This window comes from Enhydra lutris, unplaced genomic scaffold (assembly GCF_002288905.1).
Source record: "Enhydra lutris kenyoni isolate GAN:26980312 unplaced genomic scaffold, ASM228890v2 scaffoldscaffold56, whole genome shotgun sequence".
In the NCBI taxonomy this organism is placed as follows: domain Eukaryota; kingdom Metazoa; phylum Chordata; class Mammalia; order Carnivora; family Mustelidae; genus Enhydra; species Enhydra lutris.
Genome location: NW_019154140.1, coordinates 2,888,875 through 2,902,743, shown reverse-complemented (window position 1 = coordinate 2,902,743; position 13,869 = coordinate 2,888,875). Strand labels below are relative to the sequence as shown.

The 13,869-nt window shown below is 39.2% G+C and overlaps 1 protein-coding gene across 2 annotated transcripts in view; it reads right to left on the bottom strand.

Moving 5' to 3' along the window:
* LOC111157836 (interleukin 1 receptor associated kinase 4) overlaps nucleotides 1–13,854 on the bottom strand; it is a 29,246-nt gene extending 15,392 nt beyond the window's left edge. Inside the window, exons 1-5 of one of the 2 annotated variants that reach the window (XM_022519514.1) lie at nucleotides 13,785–13,854; nucleotides 5,144–5,313; nucleotides 2,481–2,626; nucleotides 1,476–1,646; nucleotides 393–553 (exon numbers count right to left, since the gene is read on the bottom strand). In XM_022519514.1, the coding sequence (XP_022375222.1) occupies nucleotides 393–553; nucleotides 1,476–1,646; nucleotides 2,481–2,626; nucleotides 5,144–5,304 (639 nt within the window). In that variant the 5' untranslated portion in view covers nucleotides 5,305–5,313; nucleotides 13,785–13,854. Of the gene's footprint in view, nucleotides 1–392; nucleotides 554–1,463; nucleotides 1,647–2,480; nucleotides 2,627–5,143; nucleotides 5,314–13,784 lie in introns of both variants that reach the window. The other variant, XM_022519513.1, reaches the window with a different exon arrangement.
* Nucleotides 13,855–13,869: the final 15 nt, after the last annotated feature.

Below are 13,869 nucleotides of genomic sequence, written 5' to 3'. Positions count from 1 at the left end.
ATCTTTTTTATTATATTTTTTAAGCTTATTTTTAAATGAGAAAAGTAACATAAGAAAGTTGTTTTTACAAAATTTTCTTAGTATCTTCCCATTTTCATCTTGATTATGCATGAAGCACTATGTAGATCAGGGCTTCTTAACTTCATTTTGTAAATCTTCTGGAATTACATGTATACTCATATGTGTATGACCATAACTACATTTCTGTAGGGACAGGATCCATAGCTTTCAACAAATTTTTAAATGTTAAGAACTACCAACTTAGAATGATGTTTAAAGAAAACATGCACTGAAATAATATATTTCCCAAAGATTAATTTAAAACTTACAATATAGCACACCAGGAAGCAACTTTTCCTTTAATTCTTTTTACTCCTAAACATATAACTTACCGCTGCAAGTTTCTTCACTGCTACAGTTTTGTTGTTCACGTAGCCTTTATATACAACTCCAAATCCTCCCTCTCCCATCTTGTTGCCACCGAGAGAAATGGGTCTCTCATCAAAGTTATTTGTGACATTCTTCAATTCATAAAATGAAAAACTGTGAAAACCTATAATGTCAATAAAATAAGGAAAAACTATTTTGATAAAAAAGATATTGGTTTTAATAACCTTAATATTTTTTCAACTTGATTATTTTATATATATGCAAATATTTACAACTTTGGATTAGGCGTGATAGGAGAGAGTACAGCTATCTTTTAAAAATAAAAATTTAAGCTTCATCTTGAAAATTCTGCCTGGTGATCCTCCACCCAAAACTCTAGTCACTTATTTTCTTTATAAAATGACCCTTTCTTTCTTTCTTTTTTTTTTTTTTTAAGATTTTATTTATTTATTTGACAGAGAGAGAGAGAAAGCACAAGCAAGGGGAGTGGCAGGCAGAGAGAGAAGCAGACTCCCTGCTGAGCAGGGAGCCTGATGCAGGACTCCATCCCAGGACTCTGGGCTCTTGACCTGAGCCAAAGGCAGACGCTTAACCAACTGAGCCATCCAGGTCCCCTAAAATGACCTTTTCAAGTTATGTAAATATTTACACAATTTGTCATACTTCTGTGGTTGTTTGTATATCCTATTGCCTGTACTCACTGATAACACACTGACTAATACAATGATGATGGTGCTTAGTAAGTCAGGAGAGAAAAAAGAAAACTCCCAGAAGAGCTATGGCCAGGGTAACTGGGTGGCTCAGTCGTTTAAGTTTCTACCTTCAGCTCAGACCATGATCCCAGAGTCCTGGGATCAAGCCCCATGTCGGTTCCTTGCTTAGCAGGGAGCCTGCTTCCTCCTCTCTCTCTGCCCCTCCCATGGCTTGTGTGCTCTCTCTCAAATAAATAAATAACATCTTAAAAAAAAAAAAGCTATGGCCAGTGTGCACACAAAAAAGGAGAGATTTATTTCAAAGCAACAGTGGTTTTAATGACAAACCCACTAGCAGAAAGCACTGCAAATGTTACTTACGTGTATCACTACCTTCTAAACTTGGATTTTCTGGACTTGAGGAGTCAGGTGGCATAGAATTTTGTTCAAGATTCTGCACAGGTAACACAAATGTCCTGTCTTTGCCATAGAGAGGCAACTGTTTCTGCTGAACTGTTACAGCTTCATTAGAAGGTAGTGTATTAACTGTTTTGGGAACAGCATCTGCCAAATGAAGTAAGATACAAGTTGTCCTTTCATAAAAAAAAGTGTTTATGAAAAAGTTAAACTAGGAACTCAGTTCATTTGATGTCATTCCCATTTCCACAGATTTAAACCTCCTTTTCTCACAGCACACACAAGAAGCTACCTAGTAAGAATTTGTAAGTTTTGGATAAAGACAAGTAGAGAGGGTAAGGTGGTGTTTTCAAAAAAATCTACGAGCCACCTACATCAGGAGCACTGAAGTGTGTTTGTTTAAAAACATTGGCCTTAACCCAAGTCAAGAATTCTGATAGGTCTGGTATACAGCCAGGAATCTATACACAAAATAGTGAGAACTGCTGGTGTAAATGGCATCAAAGGGAAAAAATAAGGTTATGAGGAAGGCATCTAGACAGTGACCCAACAGAATACAATGTAGGGAAATCAGATCCCATTGGAGTAGAAGTTGAGTAGAAAAAAGAAAGAGCTAAAAAAAACAAAAACAAAAACAAAAAACCCAACCCCCAAAATAAAACACCCCCACAAAATACAAAAAAAACACAAAACCCAAAAAACTAATTTCTGTCCTTCTAAATTTCCTACTGGCACAAAACTCCCTGACTTGAATGGTGGGCTCAGACCGGATCATGAAGCCTCTATCTCCTTAGTGGCAAGTCCGCAGTGCCTTATGTCTAAGGTGCTTGTATGAGTTAGGGAGCGTGGAAAGAATGAAAAGCAGTCTCAAATGTAAGGCTCATCTACCAGGAGAAAAAAGTAAGAGTAAGGAGACATGTTCTATTTCTGCCACTTGCCTTTCCACCCTAGTTGTTGATGCCCTACTCACACTCCGTTTACCTGGTAGCAAAAGACTCGCTGCGGCAAAAAACTCATTTTGAATCAAAAGATCCACAAGATCACCAACTGTGCAATTTGTGGTGCCCCAGTCAAACAGTAATTCACAAGTGGGGCTTTTTCCAGTTTGAAGTAATGCTTCAAATCTCCTTAAAAGCAAGTGACAAAAACCCAAAATTAGTATGCAATAGACTTCACTGAAAATGGGAATTATTCCCCCATGTTCCCGCCTCGCCTCCAGTACCTCCTACAGCATTAAAGGAAAGGGGCAGCATGAAAACCAGCAAGAATTACAGAGAACCCGGAAGACAGTCAGAAGGGAAAAAGATGCTGAAGGTGATGATACTGTAAGTTAACATACATTGAATACTTAGTGAGTGTCTGCTCAGGGGCCACAGGATGCACCCACATGAACTCATTTAATTCTCAAAGATACTATGGATACAACACTCATTAATTAATGAGAAAGGAAGGTGTGGAGAGGTCAAGTAACCAGCCCATAATCATACAGCCAAAACGCTGTTTTTAAACTGAGATCCAAATTCAGCTCTCTCACCTGACATAAGGGTGTGTTCTCAACCTACTGAGCTGTATTACTTCCCCTACCTGTTTTATGACTCTGCTGGCCATAGGATTTTTTAATAAATTATTCTCCTTAATGAAACAGAATACTATGCATAAACTTGGAGAATTATTCCTTTGATCCTTACTATATTTCAATTACATTAAGGAAAAACAGATTAGTTTTCCATTCTTACTTCTTCAAAAATTCATTTGAAAAGTAACATTTAAAAACTTAACAGTTTTTTCTGCTTTGCCTCCAAATTTTTTATGTTGCAAAATTTCAAACTTACAGAAAAGTTGTAAGAATAATACCATGAAAAACTGTTTCCCTTTCACCTAGATACACCAACTGGCCAGTGGATAACACTTTGCCATGCTTGTATTCTTGCCTTCTCCCTCTCCCCGTGTGTATGTGTGTGTGTGTGCATGCATACATGTTACAGTATAAGCTAAACACCCTGTAGAATGTCTCATAGTCTAGACTTGTCTGGCTACTTTCTCATGATTAAATTAAGGTTAAAAATGTTTGGTAAGTGGGGCGCCTGGGTGGCTCAGTGGGTTAAGCCTCTGCCTTTGGCTTGGGTCATGATCCCAGGATCCTGGGATCGAGCCCCGAATTGGTCTCTCAGCTCAGCGGGGAGCCTGCTTCCCCCTCTCTCTCTCTGTCTGCCTCTCTGCCTGCTTGTGATCCCCTCCTCTGTCAAATATATAAATAAAAAAATCTTAAAAAAAAAATGTTTGGTAAGAACACTACCTAGGGTGACATGTTCGTCCCACTGTACAGTACCAGACCCACATAATGCAGTCTGTGCCATTATCAGTGACCCAAACTTTGATTACTTGGTTAAGGAGGTGTACTTCAGATTTTTTTCTTTATAAAAGTACCTTTACCCTTCATAATTCATAAGTAACCTGTGGATAATACTTCGAAATCCTGTGCATATCTTGTTTATCAACAACTTTTTATCTTGTGGTATTAGCAACGCTGATGAGTCTTGCATGGGCGATTGTAAATTGGTAACTTTTTATAAATCTTTCAATAATTATTTGCCACCATTATTCTGTAAAGAAGACCTTTTTCTCCTCACCACCATTGCCTCAACTATTCTCCAAAAGTTTTTAATAGCAATATCAATAAGTTATCTTTGAAAGTTGCTTTCAACCTAATCTGCCTCTTTTAAGATTTTATTTATTTATTTGTCAGACAGAGAGAGGGAGAGAGCACAAGCAGGGGGAGTAGCAGGCTGAGGGAAAAGCAGGCTCCCCGCTGAGCAAGAAGCTGAATATGGGACTTGACCCCAGAACCCTGGGATCGTGACCCGAGTCAAAGGCAGATGCTTAATGGACTGAGCCACCCAGGCATTCCAAAACCTTAATTTCTTTCAAGTAATTTAAGATGTTTATCCTTCATATGAGGAAATGTTTCCTGGAAGAACTAAGATGGGAGTTAAGGCTTTGGGATCTTTATCAGGTTAATGCTGAAAATCACAAATTAATGTCTTTTCTTCTTACATCCAAACACAGATTTGGGGCTGAAATTTGGGTTGAAATCACTGACAAAAATAAAATCTGTACACACATTTTATAGTAAATCAAGCAGAGATAAACAGAGATGAAGAATGAGATCGTCTGAAGACAGTGTTGTAAAATCCTCACTAAGACCTGAGACTTCCGTTCACAGATGTGTATATTTACAAGCAACTTTAAAATGTCAATTTGAAGTACACTGTCAAGGGAAGTAGAAATTTACACACTTAGATTTTTACTAGAGATTCTTATAATACCCTTATGTTCAATCTGGATGTGACAAGTGTAAGGCTGAGGGAAATTTCTCAGCTTGCTAAATAGAAAACTAGAGTAAAAGTGGGAATCTTGATTCTAACCCAAAAACTTATTTTCAAGATCACAGCACTAGCCTAGCTGACATAATGGAGAAAGAACCAAAAATTGCAAAAATGGAAAAAAAGAGGTTACTTATTAGCATTATTTTCCCCTGATAGAGTTTTATTTTCTGAATTGCAACATTAGATGATATTTATATCTATTAATCATTCTAGATTGTGATGTAAGAATTTAAAAAGGAAGAGAATTTTATACGTTACCTTATGTGAAACTGATTGTATCTATCATCACCAGATGGTTTTTTAATAGCTACCGCTAACTTCTTCCATCCTTCTTGAGGATCAATAAAATCTGACAGCTTCCTAATTAGTCCAAGATTGAGGCAGCGCACATATGTTGAAGATGTTATGGGTTTGTTCATCTTCTATTCCTAAAATACGGAAAATTCTCATTAAAATTTTATGGTAGTTTTAGGGATGACATCTGTAAGCTTATAAATCACATTTTGCTACAATATGTGAAATGTCGGCAACTGATTACACCATAATAAAGGAACACTCCAAAGTCAACTAATTGATATTCTTTTTTTTTTTTTTTTTTTTATTTGACAGAGATCACAAGTAGGCAGAGAGGCAGGCGGCGGAAGAGCAGGGGAGCAGGCTCCCCGCGGAGCAGGGAGCCCGACGTGGGGCTTGATCCCAGGACCCTGAGACCATGACCCAAGCTGAAGGCAGAGGCTTTAACCCACTGAGCCACCCAGGCACCCGAACTAATTGATATTCTAAGAAGAAATTAAAATTGTGGTATACTGGGGCACCTGGGTGGCTCAGTGGGTTAAGCCTCTGCCTTCAGCTCAGGTCGTGATCCCAGGGTTCTGGGATCGAGCCCCACATTGGGCTCTCTGCTCAGCAGGGAGTCTGCTTCCCTTCCTCTCTCTCCGCCTGCCTCTCTGCCTACCTGTGATCTGTGTCTGTCAAATAAATAAATAAAAAAAAAAATCTTTAAAAAATAATTGTGGTTTATTTGTCTAATTGTCGTCTGGTCTTACTTTTTTTCTCCACCTATAATTATCCATGACAAATTGAAGAATTATTTTTCTGACATTTCTGAAGTGCAATTTACACAAAGAAGTGAAAAATTCACTTTTTTAGAAAATTCCTGAAAATTCAGAAGATATTCAGGAATCAATTCTATTCAGAAAATATTTATTTTTCAATTAAAAATATTTTTCTCAATCAGTATTTATTTAAACATTTGCCAACACTCTTTGGTAGAAGTAAAACAATGAAATAACTAAAAGATATGGTAAATAACTAACTTTTCCTATCACTTTGAGTTCAACAAAACTGTCTGATAATAATTAATTCCCTACTAAGCCAAACCCTGTGGTTTACCACCTTAACTACACTCTAGAGAAAACCTTTATTTCCTCAATCCCCTATTTCTTTTGCCACTCCACCCTGGAGAGTGACAGCCAGGGATACATTTCACAATTCTACTTGTACACAGGCACTGCTGAATATAGGTATAGAGAATTAGATAGCTGAGCAGAACGGTACAAACACAAATTTATGGAGACCCTCTTTCCATGCAGCCTTCAACACTGCTGTGAATCCTGTTGCCTTTGTTCATTGTCCTTAGTGACTATTTCATGCCTTTACCTCTCTCCATGCCTCTCATTCTCAGCAAGTGGCAACCTTTCATCTAATTAATCAAGACAGGGATTCAGATATTCTTCTGTCAATTATTCTCCTTATTCCCTCTGTACTTTTATCTTTAAAATGTAACATAATTAATCTTTGGAGTAAAGGATATATTTATGTGGTACAAAATTCAGAAGCTATAAAAGAATAAAAAACCAAAATGTCACCCTGTATCGTGGGCTTCCATATTTGTATTCTCTTCTCTTTGGCCTTCTTTGACCACCACATCTAAGTAGGTCTATCTGCCTTCAACCCAATTATCTTTCACCACTGCACAATGTAATTGTAATCATGTATTTATTTGCTTGTTTATTATCTGCTTCCCCCTTTAGACTGTAAGCTCCATGACTCCATTTCATTTGTTAATAGATAATTACTGATTAGCGACTTGTACATATTGCTAAGAGTTAAGAATGAATGAAATTTTTTTTTTAAAGATTTTATTTATTTGCCAGAGATAGAGAGAGAGAGTACACACAAGCAGACAGAGAGGCAGGCAGAGGCAGCGAGAGAAGCAGGCTCCCTGCGGAGCGAGGAGCCCGATGCGGGACTCGATTCCAGGACCTTGGGATCATGACCAGAGCTGAAGGCAGCGGCTTAACCAACTGAGCCACCCAGGCATCCCAAGAATGAATGAATTTGTTGTTGAGTACCATGCTAGGTGATTCATATATTTCACTTAGTTCTTAAATTGATGAAGGCAATTTTAACATCTTTACTTCACAAAGACAGTAAATGAGAGTTGGACTTGAACTCATATCTGACTCCAAAATTCATTCCATAGGTCCCTACTTTTATAACTCAATGCACTGTTCAAGTCACTCTCTTTTCTATATAAAAACAAGACATTTCCTTTCATTTATTCATATGTTCAATGTATGTCAGGCTCTGTACTAAGTGATGGGAGCTATGGAAAGGAGAAAAAAATCTTTATTTTCAAGCTTCTCAGTCCAGCAGAGGATATGAATAATTACAGTGAGTGATAAATGTTCCAAGTGGTGTGTGCAGGGTGTGGAGGCCCAGTATGCATGGAGCCAAGGCAGTCTGAAGGAAACATATCAAGACAGATCTGGGCGGCGAGAGAGATTGGAAGGATGAGTGAAAAGGAATGAGGATCAACCTAAAAGGAAATTCCAGGCAGTAGGAATAGCACCAAGAACATTGATTAGGCCCAGGCAAGGAGTTTGATCTCTGTCTGTCAAATAAATAAATAAATAAATACATAAAACTTTTTAAAAATATATTTTATTTATTTATTTAACAGAGAGAGACAGAGAAATCACAAGTAGGCAGAGAGGCAGGCAGAGAGAGGGGGAAGCAGGCTCCATGCTGGGCAGAGAGCCCAATGTGGGGCTCGATCCCAGGACCCTGAGATCATGATCTGAGCTGAAGGCAGAGGTTTAACCCACTGAGCCACCCAGGTGCCCCAATAAATAAATAAATCTTAAAAAAAGAAAAAAAGTACTGATGAACCATGGAGGTAAGAAGAAAACTAGGACAATAGCATATCAGAGATTTCTAGAAAGAGGGATAGGTTGGTATACAAGACCCAGAGAGGTCCAATAAACACTGATGAGTATGTTAGATTTGGAAAGTGGGTGACTTAAGAAAAGTTTTAATGACTCAGTGAGTGAATGGTAAAAATGCATTTTCTAAGAAATATGGCTTTGAAGGGAAGGAGGTGGAAGGCATCAGTTCTCAAATTTGGTCTCGATAACCTTTACACTATTAAAAATTTCTATAGAATCCAAAGAGCTTTTGTTTATGTTGGTTATATCTACAAATAATTACCTTATTAGAAATTGACACTGAAAAATTTAAAAATTACTTATTCACTAACTGATTAAAAATAAGGAATATAGGGACGCCTGGGTGGCTCAGTTGGTTAAGTGGCTGCCTTCAGCTCAGGTCATGATCCCAGCTGCCTGGGATCGAGTCCCACATCGGGCTCCTTGCTCGGCAGGGAGCCTGCTTCTCCCTCTGCCTCTGCCTGCCACTCTGTCTGCCTGTGCTCGTCCTCTCACTCTCTCTCTCTGACAAATAAATAAATAAAATATTTAAAAAAATTTAAAAAAATAAGGAATATACTACATGTTAGCATACATAATATATTTTGATAAAAATAACTACATTCTCCAAAATAAAAAGAAGAGTGACATTATTTTATAGTTTTGCTAATCTCTTTAATATTCAGCTTAATAGAAGACAGCTGGATTCTCATATCTGTTTTTGCATTTACTCTGCTGCATTACACTGATTTGGTTGACACATATGAAGAAAATCCATAGAGTTGGAAACGGAATTTTAATACTCTTTTCACAAAGTAGTAGATACTTCTCTTTGACACTATAGTGAAACTTGATAAAAGAGAATTTCCTAACAGCTGCAATGTGAAATCTGAAACTGTATCAATGAACTTCGTTTCATTAAAATCCATTGTACTCTGAATGAATCTTTTACCCATAAGTGATTTTGACTCTACGAATCTCTTGAAAGTGACTTGGGGACCCCAACCACGCCCTAAAAACTCCTGGTTTAGGATTTGTTTTAAGAGTTAAGCTTGGTTGAGGATACAAAAGGGATAGTGAACAGAGTATATGTCAAGACGTCAGCCTTGAACTGAAGGAAAATTTTTCTTCCAAATCTAGAAAGAGGGGTTTGGATACAGACATATTTGAAGGGAGAGGGAGAACTCCCACACAATGTTATTTTCTTGGTGAAGCAGGAGGTGAGGTCACCTAGTGCTAGTAAAAGAACTGCCCTATCACCTTGAGGGTCACTGGGCAAATGCCTATGATTTCTTCAAGCTCAATGCAAAAGGTACTATTGGCTTTCCCTGAGAGTCATATCTTTTGCTCCAAACTGTCACCAGTCATTCTTCTAGGATAACAATTAACATATTTTATTGTTTATGTGTCTGCCTTCTCTTATTTTTTTAAAAGATTTTATTTATTTATTTGACACAGACAGAGATCACAAGTAGGCAGAGAGGCAGGCAGAGATAGAGGGGGAAGCAGGCTCCCTGCCGAGCAGAGAGCCCGATGCGGGGCTCAATCCGATCCGAGGACCCTGGGATCATGACCTGATCATGACCTGAGCTGCATAACCCACTGAGCCACCCAGGCGTCCCTGCCTTCTCTTTTAGATGGTGTGTTCTCCTAAGCAGAGACCCAACCAAATTGGGCTTTAGCAACTACTTAAAATATTGTGTTGAGTTAGAGAAAGACTTTTTTTTTTTTTAAATTAAGAAATTATATCTGCCTATAGACTTTGCAGTGGCTCCGTTCGTATTATTTTTCTTTATTAACTCAGATTTCTCTCCATTTTAAGAAGTACAATGTGATTGACAAAACTAGTAGAAGGAGGACTGCTTGGTAATCCTAAAGGCTAGAATTAAATTACAGGAAACTGAGAATAAAAAGTCTGTCTTAGAACCAGGAATAAATTCAGTACTTTTCCTATACACAGATTTCTAGCTGAGGTGACGGCATAGGGCTACCAAAAAAAAAAAAAAAAAAAAAAGGAAAGCTTCTGACAACTCCTCTCTCTATACATGTCTTTAAGTTCTAAATCTCAGAATTTAAAATTTTACTTTAAACACACATTCATATATCACCACACACACATCTGGAAGAATATGCACTAAAACATTAACTGTGATTATCTCTTGATGGTGATTTTTAGGAGAGTTTTGTTTTCACTTGCTTTCTGCATTTTTTTTTTTAAAGATTTTATTTATTTGTCAGAGAGAGAGGGAGAGAGAGCGAGCACAGGCAGACAGAATGGCAGGCAGAGGCAGAGGGAGAAGCAGGCTCCCAGCTGAGCAAGGAGCCGGATGTTGGACTTGATCCCAGGATGCTAGGATCATGACCTGAGCCGAAGGCAGCTGCTTAACCAACTGAGCCACTCAGGCGTCCCAATTTCTGCATTTTCAATTAAAAAAAAAAAGTTACTGTAGAGAAAAAATGAAAAAGTATCACTTCTTTCAAAGCATTCAAGACACTGGGAGATGGAGAAGAGAAGTGAGTTGGGAGAAATTGGAGGGGGAGACAAACCATGAGAGACTGTGGACTCTGAGAAACGAACTGAGGGTTTTGGAGGGGGACAGTGGAGGGGTGAGCTTGGTGGTGGGTATTATAAAGGGCACGTATTGCATGGAGCACTGGGTGTGGTGCATAAACAATGAACTTCGGGACACTGAAAATAAAATAAAATTAAATAAAATTTAAAAAATCAGTGTGCTTAGGATTAATATAAGGAGAAAAAGATATATTGCTTACAAATAAATAAATAAATATCTTCATGACTTTTCTCACACCATTAATTCTCATGGTGACCATTCATATTTTCAAAGAAGACAACTCAGACAAGAACAAAGATAAGATGATAATTGAGAAATATACTAAAACAAATGTTTCCTTGTGGAAATCAATACTTCTTACTCATATGGATGTTCTCAAAAAGACAAAGTACTGTGCCCCAAATGGGAAATAAAAGATTTTTGTCAAATGAATTAATGAAGTTTTAAGACTGATTCATTAGCACTCTGATCAGAGGAAGAGACTATAGAGGGGAGGAAGAAGTTGCACGGGCCTGGGTTCTAATGAAGCTCTTCCACAAACCAATTATGACCAGACTTAATAACTGAATTTCCTTGGATCTTGTTTTTTTAATCTGTAAAACAGAGATGATGATACCTAAGATTTGCTGTAAGATTTTAAACCAACAAATGCAAAGCGCCTATCACTTATTAGGTGATTTTAAAAAATGTTGGAATAATTATTTTATGGCAGAGTTATTCTTATATAACTTTTTTTTTAAAGAAATGTGCAGATTTGTATGAAAGCTCAGTTTTCAGAAGATATATAGTGGTGAGGGGCTACTGACAGAGCAGAAATAAGAGGTCTGAGAATATAGTTAAGCTTTTCAGGTAGCAGCAGTCTTATTTTATTAAGCACAACATTTTTAATATATTTATAACCTCCCTAAAATACACTACGCACTCCCATGCTTTCTTCCCCAAAATACACTACACACTCCCATGCTTTCTTAAGTGAAATATGCTAGATAACCATTAGTCTTTATTTCTGGACAACTCAGTACCAGCAGTATGGGCAAAAGCTGGTGACACTTTTGGACCTATTAAATTACATAGGGCTGCCCTTTTCAAACTAGGATATGTGTTGGTATGCTGTATATTAAAAATAATACATAATTCTCAAGCATGCATTTAATTCACTCTAAGTAATTTGAAATGCTTTGGAATATATGTATTTTAAGATTTTATTTATTTGACAGAGAGAGACACAGTGTGAGAAGGAACACAAGCAGAGGGAGTGGAAGAGGGAGAAGAAGGCTTCCAGTGGAGCAGGGAGCCCAATGTGGGGTTCTGGGATCCCCGGGACCCTGGGATCAGGACCTGAGCAGAAGGCATATGCTTAATGACTGAGCCACTCAGGTGCCCTTGCTTTGGATATATTAAAAATAGATATAATGTTTGGATGTATTAAAAACATAAAAACATTGTTTTTCAATATTCTGAAATATTGAATATTGAAATAAATCAAATATTTACTGAGTGTCTACTTTGTGCTGGATATTGATTCAAGTTCCTGGAGACAAAACATTAGGAAAATAAGGAAAAAATAACCGAACTCATGGAACTTATATTCTAATAGATGAAGATGGGCAATAAGCAAATAAACTCTATACTACGCTAGATGGTGCCAAATGGAGTGGACAAAAATAAACAAGAGGAGTTTCACTCTAAAACAGGGTAGTCAGAGAAAGCCTCAGTGTGAAAGTGCCCTGTGATTAAGGGTCTCAAGAACTGGGAAAGTCAGACACTGGGATATCTGTGGGAGAAGTTTTCGGTAAAAGGAATACTAAAAATATAAAGGTCTTTAAGTGGGCTCACTGAGAACAGCAGGGAGACAGTAAGTCTGGGGAGGAAGGAGCAGGAAAGTGGCAGATTAGATGAGACCGGTAAGGCACCAGGTCTCCTAAAGCTTTATAGCTTTTGTATTGATTTTGTGTATCCTCTGGGTGAGAAGACGGTGGAGGCTTCGAGAATAGGAGAGAGATGCTCTATACTCAGGTCTAAAAAAGACACCGGGGCTGCTGCTGGGAGTAAAGGATACTAGTCTAAGCAGAGAAACAGGAAGAGACCAATAGCAGAGGACACCAACGATCCAGGCGGGAGGCGCTGGCGGCTTGGACCAGAGTGGTCGCAGGGAAGGGGACAGTCCCAGGATGCTGGACAGTTTCCCAAGAAGAGCAAATAGAATCCCACGTGCAGAAATGAAGGGTGAGGAGGCTGCGCCAAGGTTTCTGGCCTGAACGTTTCTCGACATGTACTTGGATGGAGAAGGCTGTGGATGGAGCAGGTCTGGCCCGCAACATCAGGAGCTTGCCCTGGAGAGGTAGAGGTAGAAAGCAAACTTCAAATGAACGTTCAGCATGAAAGCATAAAAGAAATAGGAACTTTCTGACAGATCCTTTCCAGGAATACCCCCAGACAGGTAAAAGGCAGACTTGAATATTCTCTCTTCTTAGGGCTCCTTGGGCAGACAGGTTTTTCGGGCAGTAATAGAGCTCTGGTTCCCAAATGGTCTCTCCCTTTCTCAGGGTCTCTTTTTATCCCTCTGTTTTCTCTCCTGCTGCAGGCAGTCGGGTAATACTTTCCCCATCTAACAATGTACTTGTTGATCCTTACACCCCTCTCCACTTTCTAATTTCTTGGAACGTGGAAGCAAGCCAGAATGACAAGGTAGGTGGAATCTTGCGGAGGCCCAGAACGCCTTCCACGCGACGAGCATCTCTGCCCAGAGCTGGCCTTACTTCCTGGTTCTCAGGAAAAGAAATTCATTTCGTAAACCGGTTCCCGCAACACACCGCCTCGGAGTTGCGAAACCTGACGCGAGGTGGGGCTGAGCCACAGAAGGACTTGGAGCCGCCTCTCCAAGCCCCGGCTTCCTCCTCAGGTCGGATGAACTGATCCTCGGGAACCCACCCAACCCACCCTGGAGCAAACTGGGCCCACACACCCTACTTCCTCTCTAACTTTTCTCATTTTGAAGACAGAAGGCGGTTTTTCTTCCGAAACCGTCCTTCAACAACTCTGGGACACAGGGATGGAGACCGGAGCGCAGACCGCGGACGACCTGTGAAGAAGACACGCATGGCGGGAATTCCTTACCTGCCCAGTAGCGGGGCGCCAGGGCGGCCGGGGCACCGCCCCGCTCAGCCGGCTGCGGAAGAACCCCGGCAAGCAAGAGCACCGG